The sequence below is a fragment of the Leptinotarsa decemlineata genome, unplaced genomic scaffold (assembly GCF_025532065.1).
Source record: "Leptinotarsa decemlineata unplaced genomic scaffold, Ldec_3_MD MMD2_P_RNA_scaffold_9, whole genome shotgun sequence".
NCBI classification, from domain to species: domain Eukaryota; kingdom Metazoa; phylum Arthropoda; class Insecta; order Coleoptera; family Chrysomelidae; genus Leptinotarsa; species Leptinotarsa decemlineata.
The window spans coordinates 6,499,566-6,522,070 of record NW_027412536.1 but is presented as its reverse complement, the minus strand read 5'-3'; the positions used below and the strand labels follow the sequence as shown (position 1 = coordinate 6,522,070).

General features: G+C 34.9%; 1 protein-coding gene across 3 annotated transcripts in view; it reads right to left on the bottom strand.

Annotated features, from left to right (window-relative positions):
• LOC111506467 (uncharacterized) overlaps positions 1-22,505 on the bottom strand; it is a 99,422-nt gene that overhangs the window by 8,511 nt on the left and 68,406 nt on the right. Inside the window, exons 12-13 of one of the 3 annotated variants that reach the window (XM_023161532.2) lie at positions 17,273-17,539; positions 16,676-16,768 (exon numbers count right to left, since the gene is read on the bottom strand). In XM_023161532.2, the coding sequence (XP_023017300.2) occupies positions 16,676-16,768; positions 17,273-17,539 (360 nt within the window). Of the gene's footprint in view, positions 1-16,675; positions 16,769-17,272; positions 17,543-22,505 lie in introns of all 3 variants that reach the window. The other 2 variants (XM_023161531.2, XM_023161533.2) reach the window with 2 other exon arrangements.

The window sequence follows — 22,505 nt, the reverse complement described above, 5'->3', positions numbered from 1 at the left end:
AATGTGAATAGGAATTTCCAAGTATGACACATCATTAAAAATGAAATTAAAATAATTATACAGTTAGGTCATTTCCTCATTTCTCATTTTACAAATGAGTTATCCCAGTGCAGAAATATCTGTAATTGTCGTTTTCAATATCCACAATATCAACCGTCTTAAATTTTCAAATATCAATGAGGAGCAAGCCTACAAAACCAAGGCTTTTGCAATTAGCAGCAGTCTTACTCAGAATGAAAACGAGCCGACAAGGATTCCTGACGGAGATGGAGAATGCTAGTCTTCTAGATATGTTAGCGAAGCATAAAAACTCAAAGTCGTCTCCACAATTTATTATCACCCTCAGATGTTGGAACGGTAAAACCATCAATCAGTATATGTTTCAAACCTATAAAGGTTCATCAGTTATTTATTTAAAAATTATGGAGAAGAAAATATTTTATAATGGAGAAAAAAAATTGTCACGTTACCAATGAATAACTGGTTACAAAGACATATTGATAGTAATGATTTTTTTTTTATATTTAGTAAACAACGGAAGTTTACAACGACTTCCGTCGATCTCTTTCTCCTTGGTTGGGTAAAATTCAACCCTTAAATCTCAGTCAAATTTAGAAAGACATATTCAGTGCCTTCACAAATTGAGTGGACATACTTGGAGACTGGCTGTAAATCAAATTTTGTAAAAGTACAATTCTAAAAGTACAAACCACCTACACCTACAGTGTAGGTGATTGAGACTACTCCCCACTACTCAAATCACCTACAGTGTAGGTGATTTGATTTGCCGACGAAAGGGCATTGGTGAAAATAATTCCATTTTCATTTATCGACTTCATGTTGATGATAGAGACTACCTTGCACTGACGAGTGGCTAAACAGCCCGAACCCGGTCTGCAAGTGTGTTCCAATAATTGAAAGTCGATTCTGGCAACTGTATCGCCAAAAGCATATGCAGGAATAATTTCTGTGAAGAATCCTGCACTGACACCTGTCAGATATAATCCAACGCCCTTCGTGGTATTAGCCAGGGGAGTAGTTGTTTTCTGATAGGTGTCAGTCCATTAACCTACTGTGTAGGGAGTTGAGACTGGCCTGAACGAATTGTTCTTAGATAATTTGATTTATAGCCTGTCTTCAAGTATGCCCACTGACTATATGTGAAAGTTTTCTTTCCTTATACGAGGAATTGGGCAAATTTCGGACAGTTGGTTACCTCGTTCACAGGCAGATGGGGCGACGACAAACCTGTTGTTTGTCACTATATGTTTTCACTATATGTGAAAGTTTTCTTTCCTTATACGAGGAATTGGGCAAATTTCGGACATGCAGTTGGTTACCTCGTTCACAGGCAGATGGGGCTACGACAAACCTGTTGTTTGTTGTATGCTTCAGCTTAGTTCGAGGAATGATACTCTGACGGAATTCAATTTTCAATTATCGGAAATCATCGACGTTATGTTGATGATATACACTACCTTGCACTGACGAGTGGCCAAACAGCCCGAAACCGGTCTGCAAGTGTGTTCCAATAATTGAAAATCTATTGCGGCAGTTGTATCGCCAACAGCATATGCAGGAATAACTAAACTGAATTGAATCAAATCAATAAAATACGGTATATATTACAGTTAGTCTACTCAATTAAAATTATCATTATGCTAAGCTATAATAAGGTCTCACAGAAAGCAAGTCTTTCAACTCTTTCTTAATCTTTCTTAAGAGCTCTACGGTCATTTATGATTCTTATAGCTTGAAGAAGGTGATTAAAAATTTTGAGACTGTTGTAAATAATGGAATCTTTAACTAGGGTCAAAGAAGGCAGCGGTAATTTGAAGCTGAATCTTTGCCTGGTTTGATACATTGGTTAGTCCAAGTTGTTAAACAAGACCCTATTGTTGAAGAGAAGGCAGATTGTCTCATATATAAATAAGATGACCACCACAATTGATTTCAAACCAAGTTATGTCACAACGTTTTGAGTGTTAGTATCCACAATCGTCTTCGGGTGATAACTGAACTTATTCCTCAGAGATCTGACTATTTATAGGTCATTCGAGTGCTTTCACCTATCCCCTCTTCCCTCTTTCGCTTCATTGGTTTTGGCAGGAGATGACCGTTTGGCGGGAGTTGGTCGTTTTTCGCTTGAAAACAGGTTTCCATATGTTACGTATCTCTGCTAGCTTGACTAAATGCGTTGTTGGACAACATATACGCGGCTTCCTTGAATTTTCTCCTAAACCAGTGTTCCTCTTTGTGTATGATTTCAGCTTGAGCCAACTTGATGAGCAAACATGCTCCGCTATTCCGGATTTGCTGTTTCTCCTCGCTGTGTGTTTCTTGTGCTCAGCAATGCGAACTTTCAATGGCCTCTTAGTTTCACCGATGTATGTTTCTCCGCACTCGCAGGGTATCCGGTAAATGCAATTCTCGGAATCGCAGTCTGCGTTTGGTGGCCTGGTTTTCGTGAGGCTGCTACGGATAGTGTTCCCAGATATGAAGCAGGTCCTGATATTATACTTGGACCCAATCCGTCTTATCCTTTCCGATAATCATCTGATGTAGGGAAGTACAAGTACTGGTTGTGGCGGCTTCTCTTCCTTGTGGGGTTCTTGCTGTCTTCTAGCTAAGGCCTGTTCTACCATCACTTTGGAGTAACCATTCCGTTGAAGGTCATTTTTGATGATGCTTAGTTCCTTTTCGAGACCTTCCTTTGTATTACAGAGCTCAAAAGCACGGTCCAGTAGAGTCTTGATGATTCCTCTGTTAGTCGATTGATGGTGGTTGGATTTCTGGTTCAGATACTGTCCCATGTGAGTGGGTTTTCGATATACAGATGTTTCCCATTTAGTGTCGGTCCTCTTCACCAATACGTCTAAGGAAGGCAATTCGTTGTGGATTTCCTTCTCCATTGTGAAACTGATGGAAGGCCTTACGTTGTTGATGTGCTCCAGGAAAGTGTCTAGTTCTGCATTCCCATGGTTCCATATTATGAAGGTGTCGTCTACGTATCTCAACCAGACTCGGGGCTTCTTCATTGGCCAAAGTTTCAAACCACTCCATATATAAATTGGCTATAACAGGTGAAAGTGGCGATCCCATTGGCAGTCCCTCATCTTGCGTAAAGAATTCGTCCTTCAGTTGGAAGTAGCAGTTTCGTACACATCATCCTAGTAATTCCATGATTACTTGTATTGGTAAGTTTGTTCTATCTTTCAGGTCCCCATCTTCGAATAGCTTGTTCTGTATGATTTGAAGTGCTTCTTCGACAGGAACGTTGGTGTAGAGGCTTTCCACGTTGAAACTGATCAGTTGATCCTGCTTTTTGACTTCGATTTCCCCTAGTAGTTCAACGAAATGCCTTGAATTTTTCACAAAAGATGATGTTTTACCCTACAGTGGTTTAATTATTGGTAGTAAAAATCTGGACAAGTTCTGAATGATCGGTCTGAGTGGAATATCCTTTTTGTGGATTTTGGGTAGTCCATACAAGTGAGGGGGCTTACTGTGGTGCGGTGTTAGCGATAATCTCTTTTTTCCGTAAAATCGACTTGGTGTTTTTTCAAAAGTCTGGTACAACTTACTTTCAATTGATGCAGTAGGGTCTCTTACGATCTTCGTGTATTTTTCTTTCTGAAGCACCTCTTCGATCTTCTGTTCGTAGAGATCAGTATCCATCACAACAGTAGCGTTTCCCTTATCTGCAGGTAAGATCTTATGGTGTTGTCTCTACGTAGCCCGTTCAGGGCTCTTCGTTCATCATTGCTGATGTGAGAAGTTGGAACTGGTTCTCGATCTAGCTGTTCTCTGATTTTTCATCTGAATTCTTCTGCCTCGATCTGATCAATAAGGGAACTGGTGGATTCTACTGCAGTTATTATTTCCAAAGTGGGCACAGATGTTGGTGCAATGGCGAAGTTTCCTCAACGAAGATTCCTCTATGTCCGTGAGAGGGCGGGAACTCATGTTGATGACTTTGGCGGCTTCATAGTTGTCCTGTTCTCGTTCTGCATTTGGGCATTGTTTCCTCACCAACTTTCCCCACTTCCTGTTGTGGGTATTCTCCATGTCTTGTCGGATCTTCAAGCACGCTCTTTCAATCTTGACAAAGATTGGTCCATGATCCTCTTCCAAGTTCTCTCTTCTTATTTCTTCAAATCGTTCTATGGCATCCTGCATCAGAGTTGACCTCTTCCAACGGTGGTAATTAATTTGAGACCTTATTAGTGCTCGGCTGGCACGTTCCAATATGCGTTTGGCTCTCTCCTGGGATTGGCGATTTCAGCAAAAAAACCTTTGGGTATGATGTTGTTGTCTCTAGCTCTGCACAAGAAGCTGAGGTGAGTTTCCTCTTTGGTAAGCTTGACCATAGTCTTCTCATATCCTCGGAATAAGTCGCTGGTTCCGGGTCCGTACCGGGTATTCAACTTTTGTTTGAAGGTGGTTGACATGTTTCACGAAACATTGTCAACGATTTGAAGAAATAAGAAGAGAGACCTTGGAAGAGGATCATGGACCAATCTTTGCCAAGATTGAAAGCACGTGTTTGAAGATCCGACATGGAGAATACCCACAACAGGAAGTGGGGAAAGTTGGTGGGGAAACAATGCCCAAATGCAGAACGAGAACAGGACAACTATGAGGCCGCCAACGTCATCAACATGAGTTCCCGCCCACTCACGGACATAGAGGAATCTTTGTTGAGGAAAGGTCTAAACTTCGCCATTGCACCAACATCTGTGCCCACTTTGGAAATAATAACTGCAGTAGAATCCACCAGTTCCCTTATTGATCAGATCGAGGCAGAAGAATTCAGATGAAAAATCAGAGAACAGCTAGATCGAGAACCAGTTCCAACTTCTTACATCAGCAATGATGAACGAAGAGCCCCGAACGGGCTACGTAGAGACAACACCATCAAGATCTTACCTGCAGATAAGGGAAACGCTACTGTTGTGATGTGATAATTAAACCACTGCAAGGTAAAACATCATCTTTTGTGAAAAATTCAAGCCATTTCGTTGAACTACTAGGGGAAATCGAAGTCAAAGAGCAGGATTAACTGATCAGTTTCAACGTGGAAAGCCTCATGGAATTACTAGGATGATGTGTACGAAACTGCTACTTCCAACTGAAGGACGAATTCTTTACGCAAGATGAGGGACTGCCAATGGGATCGCCACTTTCACCTGTTATAGCCAATTTATTTATGGAGTGGTTTGAAACTTTGGCCATTGAAGAAGCCCCGAGTCTGGTTGAGATACGTAGACGACACCTTCATAATATGGAACCATGGGAATGCAGAACTCGACACTTTCCTGGAGCACATCAACAACGTAAGGCCTTCCATCACTTTCACAATGGAGAAGGAAATCCACAACGAATTGCCTTCCTTAGACGTATTGGTGAAGAGGACCGACACTAAATGGGAAACATCTGTATATCGAAAACCCACTCACATGGGACAGTATCTGAACCAGAAATCCAACCGCCATCAATCGACTAACAGAGGAATCATCAAGACTCTACTGGACCGTGCTTTTGAGCTCTGTAATACAAAGGAAGGTCTCGAAAAGGAACTAAGCATCATCAAAAATGACCTTTAACGGAATGGTTACTCCAAAGTGATGGTAGAACAGGCCTTAGCTAGAAGACAGCAAGAACTCCACAAGGAAGAGAAGCCGCCACAACCATTACTTGTACTTCCCTACATCAGAGGATTATCGGAAAGGATAAGAAGGATTGGGTCCAAGTATAACATCAGGACCTGCTTCAGATTTGGGAACACTATCCGTAGCAGCCTCACAAAAACCAGGCCACCAAACGCAGACTGCGATTCCGAGAATTGCATTTACCGGATACCCTGCGAGTGCGGAGAAACATACATCGGTGAAACTAAGAGGCCATTGAAAGTTCGCATTGCTGAGCACTAGAAACACACAGCGATGAGAAACAGCAAATCCGGAATAGCAGAGCATGTTTGCTCATCAAGTGGGCTCAAGCTGAAATCATCCACAAAGAGGAACACTGGTTTAGGAGAAAATTCAAGGAAGCCGCGTATATGTTGTCCAACAACGCATTTAGTCAAGCTAGCAGAGATACGTAACATATGGAAACCTTTTTTCAAGCGAAAAACGACCAACTCCCGCCAAATGGTCATCTCCCGCCAAAACCAATGAAGCGGAAAGAGGGGATAGGTGAAAGCACTCGAATGACCTATAAATAGTCAGATCTCGGAGGAATAAGTCCAGTTATCACCCGAAGACGATTGTGGATACTAACAATCGAAACGTTGTGACATAACTTGGTTTGAAATCCTTCAATTTTTATTTTTTCATTTTTTGTTAATATTTTTATTTTTTTTTATTTTTTCTATTTTTTCACCTTTTATTAATATTTCAATTTTCATTTGTTTGGTTGTGGTTGTATGTTATTTCTTTGTAATTTCAGTTGTTTGTTTAATAAAATTGTTATTTTCGGTTATTATTTTTGATTTTTTTTTCAGGATTTTCAAATCAATTTATATTATATTAGACAATGGAAGTCCGAACTGATGAAATACACCAAGAAACATTGTCAACCACCTTCAAACAAACGTTTTTTACCACTGTTATATGTAACTAACGTTACTGCAGTTTCGTCCTATACGGAAATTTTCAAACTTATACAATAATCATCTGTTGAACTCGTGTGCAAATTAATGTTTTCTGGAATGGTTGACATTTTAAAATCATCGACACAACCCATTACATTGTTTGAACAGTTTGTATCAAATTGGCATGGCCCTTGAGAAACTAGTTTGACATCCTCTGTTTTAGTTTGAGTTGTCATCAAGATGGCGACGACTAGCAATCAGTCAGATACATCGCTCTCTTCAAAAGTATGCAAAAAATGTAAAGTTCAGGCCCAAAGTGGTATGAAATATTTAAAATGTGAAACCGTAATACACTACGGCTGTGTTAAGTACCTAAAAACCATTGTGCTCATTGACAGTGAAAAAATAGTGTGTTGTGTTGTTCCAGGTGTCAATACTCCAGCAAATGAATGCGACATACCATTTTTTGACGCAGTCACCGATTTAGTCGGCCAGGATAAAAAGGTAGACTCAAATATTTTCAACTAGATAATAAAGCAGAAAGATATAATTATCCAAGAACTCAAGGAGAAAGTAAAACATTTTATATGATCATATTGAACTAATGAACAACAAAAACTGCCAGAACTTAAACTGCCGGAACAAAAACTGCCAGAGATTAAAGAAAATAAAAAGTCAACAAGACAGAACATTAATTCCAATAAAAGGGAGATTCCTAGAAAAAATAATCCTACTCATCCAAACAATAACAAACAGAAAAAATTCTTACCAGAAAAGGGTTCTCTACCTGTGTAACAAAATGAATCATCTAACATTGTTTTACAGGAACAAACAAAAATTAAACTGAATGAGATTATAAACTTGAATGATGATGCTGAACCTAAAGCAACAAGCTCACAGGCATTAGATCAAAATAATTGGGTTAAAGTCAACAGCAAAAAAAAAGAATCGCCAACAACGATTGGTTATTGTTGGTAACAACTCAAATGTTGATATCAAGGGAGTCCCGAAATATGTAACAACACTACACGTGTACAGATTGGACAAGAGCACTACTACTAGCTCTCTCTCAACATTGCTTAAGAAACACTTTCTGGAAGTAACTTGTGAAAACCTGACACCCAAGTATCGGACTTGTACTCCCCATATAAAGTTACTATTTTCGCTAATAATTTCAAGACGGCAATGGATCCCAATGTTTGGTCACAGGGGGCATGCGTAAGTCGTTTTTTAGATCTAACAAGGAGGTCTCAAACGAAGACATAATGTTTCACCCATCCCTGATTTTGGCTAATGTTCAGTGCATTAATCATACTAAAATTGACAGTATTTTATTAGATATACAAGATTTCAATATTAATATATTGTGTTTGAAAGAGACGTGGTCTTCTGCCTGTTCGTTACAATCATACTACTTTAATGGTTTCCATTTGACCAGTTACTCTAATAGAGCACAGATGAAGGGTGGTGGTGTTGCAATATTATCAAGAAATATTTCAAATACTGTTGAATTAGATCTATCTGAATATTATCTGGACCAGCATTTCGAGACATGTGGTATTTCATGTATACTGAACCAGCGACATACAATAATATTGTGTATTTACAGAACCCCTTCCCTTAAGGGGGATCCAGATTTTTTTCTGGAAAAATTATGTTTTCAATATGGATTCATCAGTGAATTCAGGATACTTTGATAAACTTTCCAGTATGATGAACTACTCCAACATGAAGTCACTTGTTAAGTGGCCAACCAGAATATCATCTGGAGGTAGAGTCTCATCAATTGATCATATATTCAGCAACAATTATGATAATGGGGTATGCCCTGTTTTCGATAATCATTTTTCTGACCATCGTTCCATCCTATTTGACCCCGGACTTCCGGTTGACCAGCCAAGATCAATCAGCACATTTAAGCGAAATTTTTCCGAGAATACAATAATTTCATTTGAATTTGATATCTGTAATGAAAATTGGGAGTCTCTTTTCACCATGGAAAATATGGAAGGTGCCTTTCAATATTTTTTAGAAATTTTCCTGTACTATTTTGATAAACATTTCCCTAAAGTTAAACAATATAAACATCAACGTACGAAGCAGCCCAACTACAAATAGGTTACTGACGATTTTAAAAGGTCCTGCATACGATTAAAGGACATGTTTGTGCTTAAAAGCCAACATCCTCTATTGAATGATTTCTACAAAGCAGAAAAGAAAAAGTACGAAATCTTAGTACATAACTCAAAAAAACATTACTTTCAACATAAAATAAATAATTCAGACAACCCTACTAAGGCAGCATGGAGTGTAGTGAATGAATTAACAACTAATAAATCACGCAAGCAATCAATCTCCTCCATAAAATATGAAAATGAAATATTCGAGTCTCCTGAGGAAATTTCTGAGATATTCAGCAATTTTTTCAAAGAAGAACCACTGACATTAATTTCACAAATTGAATCGCTTGATGAAGATATAGCTAATCAATATTTGAATAATATTGAAGTACAGTCTAGTTCTTTTCTCCACCTTTCGTTTAATGAACATGAACTATTTGTCATGCTCAATAGAAAACTGAAAAATAAATTTTCCTCTGGATCAGATGAAATACCCCATGTGATCGTTAAACGTTTTCTTAAACATATTATGCCACCACTAGTCTATCTCATAAACTCATAAACTTATCATTTGCAAATGGAACATTCCGGCAAGCTTTGAAAACTGGTAAAATTACATCTGTATATAAAAAAGGTGATTCCTCCCTAATAAGTAACTATCGACCAATTACGGTACCCTCCATCTTTTCTAAAATATTTGAATTATCATTCTTGGAGAGATTGTTACCTTATCTCAAGCATTTCAATGATATAATTGCGGATCAACATGGTTTTGTGCAAAATAAATCGACCACAACTGCAATACACTCATATGTTCTTGAAGTCATTAAATGCATTGATGCGGGTGAGTGCCCTATTGGGGTATTTTACGACCTAAGCAGGGCGTTGGATTGCATCAGTCATACAATCTTATCGAATAAACTATCTCGATACGGTACCCGAGGTACCGTATCGAGATAGTTTATGTTATCATGAATGGATAAAAAGTTTTTTGAGTAAACGTAACAATCGTCTCACTATTAGTTACCATATGTCATCGGATTATATATAGACGAACATATTTCCTGGGGAGAACACTGTAAAATTTTAATCAATAAATTGAATTCTGTTTCCTATCAATTACGTAATTTGAGATCAGTTCTGTCTAATGATCAGTTGCTGATGTTCTACTATGCCCAAGTGGACTCCAGACTTCGATATGCCATCTCCCTCTGGGGAAGGTCTTCGGGAGCTAATGATGTATTTGTTGCACAAAAGAGAATACTCCGAGTAATGTTTAGTCTATCCTCTCGACAAAGCTGTGTTGATGTATTCAAAACATTTAAAATCATGACGCTATCATCACTCTTTATCTTTGAAGTTTGTGTGTATATATTTAGTAACTATAACAATTTTTCAACCAGATCTGTCATTCATAAACATGACAAGAATAAAAAATCAGCTCAATATACCCTTTTCTAGGGTCCAATTATCTAAAAACTCTCCAAACTCATTAGGTCCTTTATTATTTAATAAATTACCAGACTATGTAAGAGAGAATCGAACCTTAACATGTTATATATGTTTTACACAATTATTCTATACTAGAGATGAACGACTATAATATCTGCAAATTTACTGAGTAGTTTTTTCTAACGTGTTAGTTTCTAATTTGGAATCTGTAGTATTCATCCCATTACTGCAACAGATTATTTTGTCTTAGTAGTTTATTATTCCTTCTTCCTCTAACAAGACAACTCTTGTGGAAAATATTGAAGCACTTTGTACAAATATAATGAATAGACTTTCTTGCAAAATTCAAAACTAATGGAATTCTCCGAGCACATGTTGCTGTTTCGACTTACTCACTCGACTCGATTGTTGAAACTGTCCTGTTATTCTAGTTATCCATGACAAACAATTGAAGCTGTTGCTAGGACTAACTAAACAAATAGGCTAATGAATATGCTGTCACTTTTACATTTATTTGTTGTATACTTTATAATTAGATATGGCAAATTATACTAGAAACAAGAAAATTGACATGTTGCTAATTTACGGAGAAACAAAAAAGAACAGATGCAGCTCGAATTAATGCTCGAGGTTCTCTAATCGTCGCCATCTCACTCGACATTATTTTCCAATACTGGAAAGAAAAATGAGAAATGAACCAGAAGAAAATGACAATAACTTCATCGTCAATGAAGAAAAAGAACTAGACGCGTGTTGGCCTATGTTGAAGTGAATTGTACGGCCACAGATTACAATCATCACGGCGTCAATTCACCAAATTGTTTCTGAGTGTGATATGTTATTCGTCCGTTTGGAGAATTCTTCACAAATATAATTATCGATCATTGAAGTAGGACCCAACTACTCCAACATCTTTACGATAACGATCACAACCGAAGATTGTCTTACTGCAACTGGTTTTTGACTAAACACAGAGAAGATGTACGTTTTCCATTTAAAATTATTTATTCAGATGAAACTCGATTCAACAACTTGGGTATGTTCAATAGAAATAATAAAAGGTACTGGTCTCAAACAAATTTACATCTGATGGAAGAAGGAAATTTTCAAGCGCGATTTGGTTTCAATTGCTGGGGCTTATAATTTTCGACGGACAACTGACTGTGGAAAGATATCTACTTTTCCTTAGAAATCAAATTAATGATTTCATTGAAGATTTGCCACTGGCTAACCGAGTTGATATATATTTTCAATAAGATGGAGCGCCACCTCACAATTATCAAGTCGTAAGAGAACATCTGAATTACATCTTCCCAGAAAAGTGGATTGGCACTTATAGACCTATTCAGTGGCCTGCGAGGTACATTCTTGAGTTGTCATATTTTTATATAAATGTATTATTTCTTTTTCGTATTCCAGATCACCAGATCTTACTCCGCTAGATTTTTTCTCTGGGGAACAATTAAAAATTGTGTTTACAATATCATATCAGCTACTCGTGGAGAACTAGAGTATAAAGTAAGGTTGGCATTCCAGAACATCACTAAGGAACAGCTAATCAATGTGATGCGCGCAACAACTGAAAAAGTTGAACTTTGCCGTGATCAAGGAGGAGGCAATTTTGAAAATGTATAACCTTAATAGACTAATTTGTGACTTTCATGCAATTATTCAGAAAAATAGAGAAAGTAAAGTGAAACTGTGGCATCAAATTATTCGTAAGAAAAATCAAGTTAACTGGAAAATAATTCTGTTACTGTGAAATAATTCTTAAAACGACTGTGAAGTCATAAGCCTCAAAGTCGTAGTTTTCCCATGCTACTTGATCAAGAATGAAGTGATTTACACAATCCATGGCATTCTAGATAAAAAAATAAAAATTGGAATAATAATGATTTTATTTGTCAAATATTGACAAGTGAAGTATTGTTGGATTTATAATGTCAATCTCAATGGAAATAGGTAAAAATATATAGGATGTCCCATTTAAAAATCGAAAGTTGGGATAATTTCCGGTCAAACCAGAAGTACGGCAAGTCAAGTAAATATATCAAAAAATGTAAATTGAACTATAATACACAACCCCAAAATTTCGTTTTTCTATCTCCAAAAATGAAAAAGTTATAGGGGTGAGCCACCATAGAGAATCACCCGGTATAGTTTCCCACATAGCTCAATTCACTGGTTTGTGTCCTGTCAGTAATACTATGCCATGAAATGTTACAATTCATCAAATTCATTTCTTTTTGACGGTATGTTCGAAAACTCTGAATATATTGATAGTTTGGGTAAGTTTTTTTAAAAATATATTATTTGAGTTCTTTTTCGAGATAGTGATCGATATGACAGGCTCCTTGGGGATTTTCCTACTTTCAGCATGAGTCCCAGAGATATACTGATTCTTTTTTAACATATCTTGCACTCTCTTGCATTCTTTTGTCCTTATTGAACCTTTTCTTGACTTTGTCATTAAATATTGGTTCTGTTCAAGCTGTAATTTTCTCTTAACTAATTTTTTCTACTGAAAATATTATTGCCGTCGATATAAGGAATTTGTTTGCCATGTACCACGTGGATTATTTTAAATGAGCTGACTTGTATTCATATCATATCTATATGGTTTTGCGATAATAATAACACATGTATTTGGATTTACCAAATAAATATTCCACTAAGAGACCACAAAACTATGAAATCATTTTTGGTGAAATTCTTAGTTGGCATGCAGTATTTACCAACTCTATATAATTTTCATTTGGTTTCATGACAGATTAAACTGAAAATTCCTCTGTTTGCCTAGTTAGCAAGTCAGTAATACCTCTGCCATAATATCCAGAGACTACTAATATTTTTTCGTTTTCATCATTATCTTTCCACATATTACGGTTACATTGGGGATCATAAGTCATCACTTCCAATGCAGTTTTTGTCTTCTATTTCTTGTTGGCTAGTTTTTATATTTGTATCTTCATGTTTGTCAGGTTTCTAAGCAAACATCGGTTGATTTGTTTTATCACTTCTATGTCGTATCTTTCAAGTTGTTTTTTCTTTCTGAATTGTTTTCATTAGTTCACTGTTCTCAGATTTCATTTTCACTATATTTTCTTTTAGTTTTTGAAATAAAGTATTCATTTTACTTATTTCACTTTCAAATGATATTTTGCAGTCTAGCAAGTCAATTTCAAAATTTTGCTTTGATCGTTTCATATGAACGTCTCTATGAATAACCAGGCTGTGCATTGCTTGATCAACTGAACAACTGAACAACTCAGTAGCACTTGTGCTAACTAAGTTGAACTTCGCCTTTTGTTATGTCAGCAACTAGCTCTCTAATTTATTTAAATATTTATATGTAACTACAGCTGGGTAACAATAAAGACGATTATTATTATTATTATTATTATTAATTTTGATTGAATTATTCAATTTCTTTCAACTTCTTTTTTACACAGAGCAATATATTTTATTGCTACCTATATTTATCTCTCTAAACACGGAGGATGGAAAATACTTAAACATTCGAGACAAATTAAATTTTTGTAATACTTTGTTCGGTAATATTTGAAACCTCCACTCCTTTTTGCCCTTAGTATTTGAGACCTTCTTTAAATTATGGTACATGGCCAAAGGATAAAATTTCCAATTATGCCGCCCCATACATTTAGGGACCACTTTGTCTGACTGGTGGTTCAAAAGAAAGAGGGGTTATCTGTTGAATAATAATGGAAATTATGTCTGTTTACAAACCCATTTTATAAAATGTTGCTTCATCGGAAAATAAAACACAATTTAAAAAATATTTGTCTTGTAGCAATTGTTGCAGAGCCTATTCACAAAATGTTACTTTTTTTCTCAAAATCATCATCTAATAACTCTTGATGCAACTGAACCCGGTACGGATCCTGGAATAATATCCGAGTCATCAGATAAACCTCTGAAGAAGAAGCTAGCCACTCGCACCAACGAAACGTTAGGAAGAAATTCCAAAAGTCCACGGCCTTCGAACCCGAAAAATAGTGACACTAAAAACCTTGGTCGCGAAAGCCTTAACCATTTTGTCACAAACTTATTCTTTTTTAAAACTCTTTGTATGACAGTCCGGCTTATGTCAATTTGTTTGGATATTTCTCTATGCAAGATATGTTCGAGTAAATCAAAGAAGCAAATTTTCTGAGTTGTCGCCTGTCTGGATATCGTTCAGTCTGGTGGCTAATAAATAGTTTTTATCACTTGCCCCCAGTACAAAAATCATATCGGTCGATTCTTCGGTTGAGAAATTCATTTCAAATGCTATTATCTTATTATAAAACGATAGATACAAAACTGTATTGTTAGTAATTTTTGTTTTATGCTAAAACTTATCGATCATTGAATGTCAAATTCATAGCCCACTGTGATAACAGTTTAATTGCACGTGGCACACACAAGAAACACCACTTGCATTACTGAGTTGCGCATGACACATTTATTTGCGCACCATGAACCAGTTAACAAGCAACCTGTTAGTATTATTTTATGTAGGTATAATAAAGTGAGCGTTTTGTACGGGGCATTAACCTATGGAAAACTGTTAGTGCTTGAATTTTGTAAGTATTTAAATGATAAACACGCAGTTTTAATCGAAATAAAATGAAATTGCAAATTTCACAAAATTTGTCAATTTTAGGGGCTAAGTCATATTAACAAAAATTGTAGGAATTAAGTATTCTTCAAAATGATAGAATAACATACTGGGTGTTTTGGAGTGTTGTGTCCACGAATTGTTTCATTTTTGATTTGTATCAAGCACGCACGCAGGTCAGCTATAGCTGCCTACGTGGTCATGTTAGATGTAGCTTGGGAATTCTAGGTCTTCTAACTGGAACTACAAATGTGCGATTGGCTCATGTTTTTGACTCCGTGCGTTGTTTCCCTTGCGTATAAATCAGTGTCGTTATTAGAAAATTATAGTCAGTATGTGAATTAAAATGACTACTTCAGTTTTCCAATAAAACGAGTGAGCAAATGTGGTTTTTCTGTTAATGAAAAGATTATTTTAATAGCATTTATTAGTTTTTACAATTAGGGAACGTATAAATGGAAACTACTTGCTGCCCATTCTCCAGGGCAATTAACAAACTGCTCGTAATTAATTAGGTTTTTTAAATTATAACTGGGTTACAAAACCATGACTACAGTCTGTTAGCAATTTTACACAAAAGATTAGGTAATACGAATTAAAGAGGTATATCTTATATTTCTCACACCCGCCCTATCTCCTGACTTGAAAATATAGATTATAAAGCGGTTTTCCAGATATTTAAAAAAACTGAATAGAAAAAAATATGACTTCAATGTTTGGAATACCAACTAGGTTATTTTTATGGACTGGTTTGATTTTTATTGAATTATTAGAGAAGACAGTAGAAAAAATTTTACAAAAAGATTAACGAAATCCATATCAATAGTTGAAAATATTGTTAGGATATAAGGAATTAAGCAATTTTTTTCTTATACTGTTAACATGTTTGCAAAATCAAATGGCATTATTGAAAATATCTTTATTCAAATACTGATAACATTTTTTCACTTATCACATAGTTCGGAAAATGTATTATAATAATGCTCTGACAAAAACCATCTGGGAAAATGTGACGATTCAAATTTGTTCTGTGGTATAAGAGTAACAATATACATGCCACCCACAATATAATTTCTATTATATAGTAATAACCACAAATAATGAAAAATTCTATAATTTTTCAGTATAATTGGTTTTTCAATAAAAAAAGTTTTCAACAACAATCAAAATTCCAACACCCTGACTCTTATAAGTATTTTAGCATGATTTGTATTGATTGACTTCCGGGTTTTGCCGTGGTCTTCTTTGGTTATAATCTCCAAACGTTTCAACTGCAACTGCGGCAGTCATCTTCAGTGGCGTGGTGGAAGCGTGTCAACTGAAACTCAGTTGACACGTAAAGAGTACTTCGGCCACGCCACTGAAGATGACTGCTGCAGTTGCAGTTGAAACGTTTGGAGATTATAACCAAAGACCACGGCAAAACCAGGAAGCCAATCAAAACATCGACGCCAGCCGTGAAAGCCTACATTTATTTCTATATTCATCATGATTTGTTGCACCTATAAACTGAAAATTCTGAAATATCCAGTTCGCTAAAATCTGAAATTATTTTTGCCAGTACTTGGATTTCAGACGAGTCAATACTGCTATGAAAAATATATGTCAAAAAGATTGCCCAGCAATAATTTTAAAACTTACTTTCACACCTAGCTTCAAAGGTTTATTATTTCTGGTGAAAAGTAGTACTCAATTTTAGGAAAGATAACACTTCTGCCATACTTTGTTTGCCAATAATAAATAATCGTTTCTTTATTCTTTATTTGGAGTTAGTACAAAATCAATGTATCATTGTTGTTTACATGAAGAAAAATACAGTATTTCAAATTATTTACTTATTGCCTTAGCAGGGAGTGAACTTGGTATAATTTCAGTATGATTACTCACCATTTTTGAAAGGATTCTTTTTGGTATGGGCTCTTTCAAACCATATATGTACTCCCTTTGGAGATGATTTTTTGATTCATCTTCAAATAAGACCTGAAATTAGAGTATATATCAATGTAAGACAAAACTGATCCCCGATAATGGAAAAATTTTAAACACATTGTGATCATTAAATATTTGTATTATTATTTTATTATAAGCAACCATCACATCACCTAATCAGTGATATTATTGCTTTTATTTTTTTTAACAAGTTATTAGTTGTACAATAGTACAATCCCAAAAATAATATTTTAAGTTTTAAAGTTGTCTTAAGATCAACGTTATCAATGAAAACTTTTCGATAATCTTGAAATTATGTTCTATAGATAGGTATTCAAGGTAACTAATATGTTTATATAATTTTCAGAGAAGTGTCATGATTCAAAAATAAAACTTCCATTTTTTCTTAAGTTGAATGAGACTTTAGGCCAAACATAAAATTTTTTGCTGACAAAGGATATATGAGATTTACTGTCTTGTTCAATAAACTTTTTTGTAGGTTCTTCCTCAATATTGAAATATTCTAAATGCTTCAAATGAAATGAAAAAACGTACGATAAAGGTATAAGTGTCCATTTTTCCAATAAAATCAGCATCATATACTTTCCCGTCTATCCACCGAATTTGCAGTCTCTGTCCTATTATTGGAGTTTTCATTTTTTCCCAGTCAACAATATCACTCAGCTTAATATCCTTTGAAAAGCTCTGGTCCTCAGGAAAAAAAACACACATCTGCGAATCAAATTTGATGTCGACAATTTTTGATTTATAATACCTTCCATTTTTGTGTCTTGCCCATACAACTTGGTCTATTTTCAATTGCTGCTGTAATATAACATATATAAGTGACATCTGATGGCAAACACAACTTGCTTAGTGATTTAGATGAAGTCTTTTGGGGTGAATTCAGGTATATTCAATTAAAAAGTTACAGTTATCAAGTAGCAAGAACAACTTTCTCAAAATTCAATAAATTGAAGCCTCAACCTATTTGCGAAAATTAGAGGCCCACTAGCTGTCCTGACAAACGTTATTCTGCTATATAAATTATTTCTATAGAAATCAAATTTGATGCTAAACAAGGAAAGATACAGAAAAAATATTTCATAAAAAAATAGGGGGGACAGCCGAATCACCTAGGATTATGAAATATACTTATAGTATAAAGTATTGCTTATAGTCCAGGAGCCAAGAAAAATAATTGCTTTTGGTCATGGAATGTGTAGCCTGCAGAATAAATAAAGTGGATTCAACTCTTATAATGTCATGCTATAGTTGTCAAAGGTCAATACATAAATAGTGTTCGGGATTGAATGCAAGTTAACTTAAAGTAATGGATCTTGAAGGGAAAAAACTTTTGAATATTATTGTGATGACTTTGAAAGTGGTGTCATGCTTATTTCTAAACTATTTGTAAAAATTGATCAACTGCAAGTAGAAATCAACATGCTAAAGCATTCAAAGCAAGTATGAATGCGGCCGTTGCACAAGAAAATTTTCTTTCTGAAACGATGGAATGTCAGTCTCGTGCATCTAATGTAGTTATTTTTGAAGGTGGTTGACAATGTTTCATGGTGCATTTCATTAGTTCGGACTTCCATTGTCTAATATGATATAAATTGATATGAAATCCCTGAAATAATCTATAAAAAAATAGTTAAAAAATAACAATTATATTAGACAAAAAAAATGTAAAGGGAAGAAAACAAGCCCCAAGTGGGGGTCTACTGCACATTTTTGACATATGAGGAACTCTCAATAACTCATTTTTCGAGGTGGCAAAGTGCTAAAATTGTATTTCACCGTTTTCGAAGATGCCCGACAAAATGCGACAAGATACGCCTGCATAAAATGGGGCTTTTTGGTCTGGTTCTCATTTATCGAATAATTTGAAAGTATCTGAAGATCGAAAAAAGTATTCGGTATTCGGATACTTACAAATTTTGCCACGGATGCGGATACTGAATACAAAATTTGAAAAACATCCGAATACAACTTTCGAATACAAATAAAATATCCGGATACTGTATCCGAATACAGAAGTATTCGGATACTGTATCCGAATACAGAAGTATTCGGATACTGCCCAACTCTGGCACATATTCAACTGATGTAGAGCTATTATCATTTACATTCTGTGACACCCCATATGTTTTAGGGATATTTTTAAATTTTTCGCATAAAAACTATTTCCTGGATAATATATATTGAAATCTATTAAGATCGATATAGATGACCTTCCTAAAAGATCATCACAAAGCCTTAAGAAATCTGAATCACTTGCATTTTGACTTTTACTAACTCACACCAAATATTGTCTTCCATTACATAGGTTTTATATACAGAAAATTCGAAACCGTCTCTGATACTCAGCAACACCCTAGTGTGTGTAGACCTAGGGTCACATCTAGTAACTTCATAATTAGGATAGTACAATTCAGAATCCTCAATCTCTTCAGTTTGACATATTTTCAGTAATACTAATGCAGGTTTGATTACTCGTAAGCAAATTCTAATTCATCCTTGTTAGCCAATATAATGCAAATGTTTCCATATATATATAATGTCAACATTTATAACCACATCATGATCCGATAAACTTGTTTGAAAACAAAATTGTATATTAGTGTTCAAGCCATGTTTTTTTGACTCCACTTATTAACATTTTGTGGCTTGTCATTAATAAATTGTGTGGTTTACTGTTGTCTTCCTATCAGATACTGTTTTGAAATATAAACGCTGTTATTGTTTGATCTTATAATACTTTAATATTTGTGTCTTATTTAGGTGTGTATTCTTTACAACATTTCACATCGTCTGGGCTATTTTATACAACCTTGGCAGGTTTTATCCTAATACAATCTCATTTTGCACTGCTTCTTCGATATAATCTGAACTTCTTTCTACTCTCATTTTTATGGTTGATTCGTCTAGATTGAAGATAACTACATTACATTTCATTAGATCGGACTTCCATTGTCTAATATGATATAAATTGATATGAAATCCCTGAAATAATCTATAAAAAAATAGTTAAAAAATAACAATTATATTAGACAAAAAAACTTATTTTTTTTTATGTTTTCAGAGATTTCAAATCAATGTATGTCATATTAGACAATGGAAGTCCGATCTAATGAAATGTAATGTAGTTATCTTCAATCTAGACGAATCAACCATAAAAATGAGAGTAGAAAGAAGTTCAGATTATATCGAAGAAGCAGTGCAAAATGAGATTGTATTAGGATAAAACCTGCCAAGGTTGTATAAAATAGCCCAGACGATGTGAAATGTTGTAAAGAATACACACCTAAATAAGACACAAATATTAAAGTATTATAAGATCAAACAATAACAGCGTTTATATTTCAAAACAGTATCTGATAGGAAGACAACAGTAAACCACACAATTTATTAATGACAAGCCACAAAATGTTAATAAGTGGAGTCAAAAAAACATGGCTTGAACACTAATATACAATTTTGTTTTCAAACAAGTTTATCGGATCATGATGTGGTTATAAATGTTGACATTATATATATATGGAAACATTTGCATTATATTGGCTAACAAGGATGAATTAGAATTTGCTTACGAGTAATCAAACCTGCATTAGTATTACTGAAAATATGTCAAACTGAAGAGATTGAGGATTCTGAATTGTACTATCCTAATTATGAAGTTACTAGATGTGACCCTAGGTCTACACACACTAGGGTGTTGCTGAGTATCAGAGACGGTTTCGAATTTTCTGTATATAAAACCTATGTAATGGAAGACAATATTTGGTGTGAGTTAGTAAAAGTCAAAATGCAAGTGATTCAGATTTCTTAAGGCTTTGTGATGATCTTTTAGGAAGGTCATCTATATCGATCTTAATAGATTTCAATATATATTATCCAGGAAATAGTTTTTATGCGAAAAATTTAAAAATATCCCTAAAACATATGGGGTGTCACAGAATGTAAATGATAATAGCTCTACATCAGTTGAATATGTGCCAGAGTTGGGCAGTATCCGAATACTTCTGTATTCGGATACAGTATCCGAATACTTCTGTATTCGGATACAGTATCCGGATATTTTATTTGTATTCGAAAGTTGTATTCGGATGTTTTTCAAATTTTGTATTCAGTATCCGCATCCGTGGCAAAATTTGTAAGTATCCGAATACCGAATACTTTTTTCGATCTTCAGATACTTTCAAATTATTCGATAAATGAGAACCAGACCAAAAAGCCCCATTTTATGCAGGCGTATCTTGTCGCATTTTGTCGGGCATCTTCGAAAACGGTGAAATACAATTTTAGCACTTTGCCACCTCGAAAAATGAGTTATTGAGAGTTCCTCATATGTCAAAAATGTGCAGTAGACCCCCACTTGGGGCTTGTTTTCTTCCCTTTACATGGTTGGGACACCCAAACTCGAAGTTCAGCATCCTCAAGAACGTGTAAGGCGGTAAAAGATTTTATCGCCTTACCTCACTAAAAGATACTGAGTACCAATCAATCTCATTGAATTAAAATTTATGTCGTATGTGCGTGGCCATTTCATAATTCTCATATCAACTATCCAGTCCTTATAAAGAACCCTGATAAAATTCATTTCATTTGTGAAAATTTTTTTATCCATTTTTTAATCACTCTGTATAATTGAAAATAAAATATTCGTTTTAAGTTTAGTTTTTCAGTTTTCCAATATTACTGTATTTATGGCTCAATTGCAATAGGTAATTTGTTCAATAATTACCTTAGAGTCTTACTATCTTTCTGCATTTTTTCAACAAAAAAATTTAATATTGCTATGTGTGATCTTGAACTACATATTGAACGATGAATGCGATGATTCATCCAACCCAGTTTACGGTCGGGATTCAGCATCTAGCGTCACGTTTTTTTACAGGAAAAATCCTGCAAAATCCTGTCTGCTGCAAGGATCACGAACTTATGGTAGTTCCATTTAGCTCAGTTATGATTGAGTTGTCATAGATGAGAGTCGTTTAGGTTGTTACTGTGACTTTTATAATTATTATCGTCTATCGTGCAATATATCTGTTCATAAACATTATGTGTGTTAAGTTAAGTTAAGTTGTGTGCATTACATTCGAATATACCTACATTTTTTTAAGGTAAGTCAAGTATTTTATTGGTTATCAAAAGGGAGTCAAGAAATACAATAAGAAACTCAAATTATTAAATAAATATTTGTTGAAACATTTTCTAAATTTTAGATGATGGCCATGTTTAGTTAAATTGGAAACTAATTAAAGTAATTTAATTGATATTGATAGATATAGGATAACTTTCATACTTAATTCGGTTTTACATTACAACAATCAATGTAAAAATTATGAAAGAAATACCAAATCTATTTTGTTCTATACATATAGTACGTAGTATGTCCCCCATAAGGAAATAAGTCACTTCCTTTTTTTTTGGACACACTGTCGTCACTGTCTAACTTTTTTCACTTCCAGCTTGAATAATATGAATTCATCTGATCCTGCAATTGCATCTAACAGTTCTCATATTGAACAAATGGATCATTCTCTGGAAGATCCATTTGTTTCAAGTTCAGATGATCCTGAATATCACCTAGAAGAATTGTCAGATTCAGATTCTGGCCGATTTATACCTCCAAAATCTAAGGCTAATTCTCTTATGAATTTCTTAAAACCAAAAGAGAAAAATGAAAACCGTGTTCGTGGTTTATCAAAAACTTCAACACCCACACTATTCGTTAAACAAATAGAAGAACAACCTGACGATCCACAGTTTGGCTAGATGT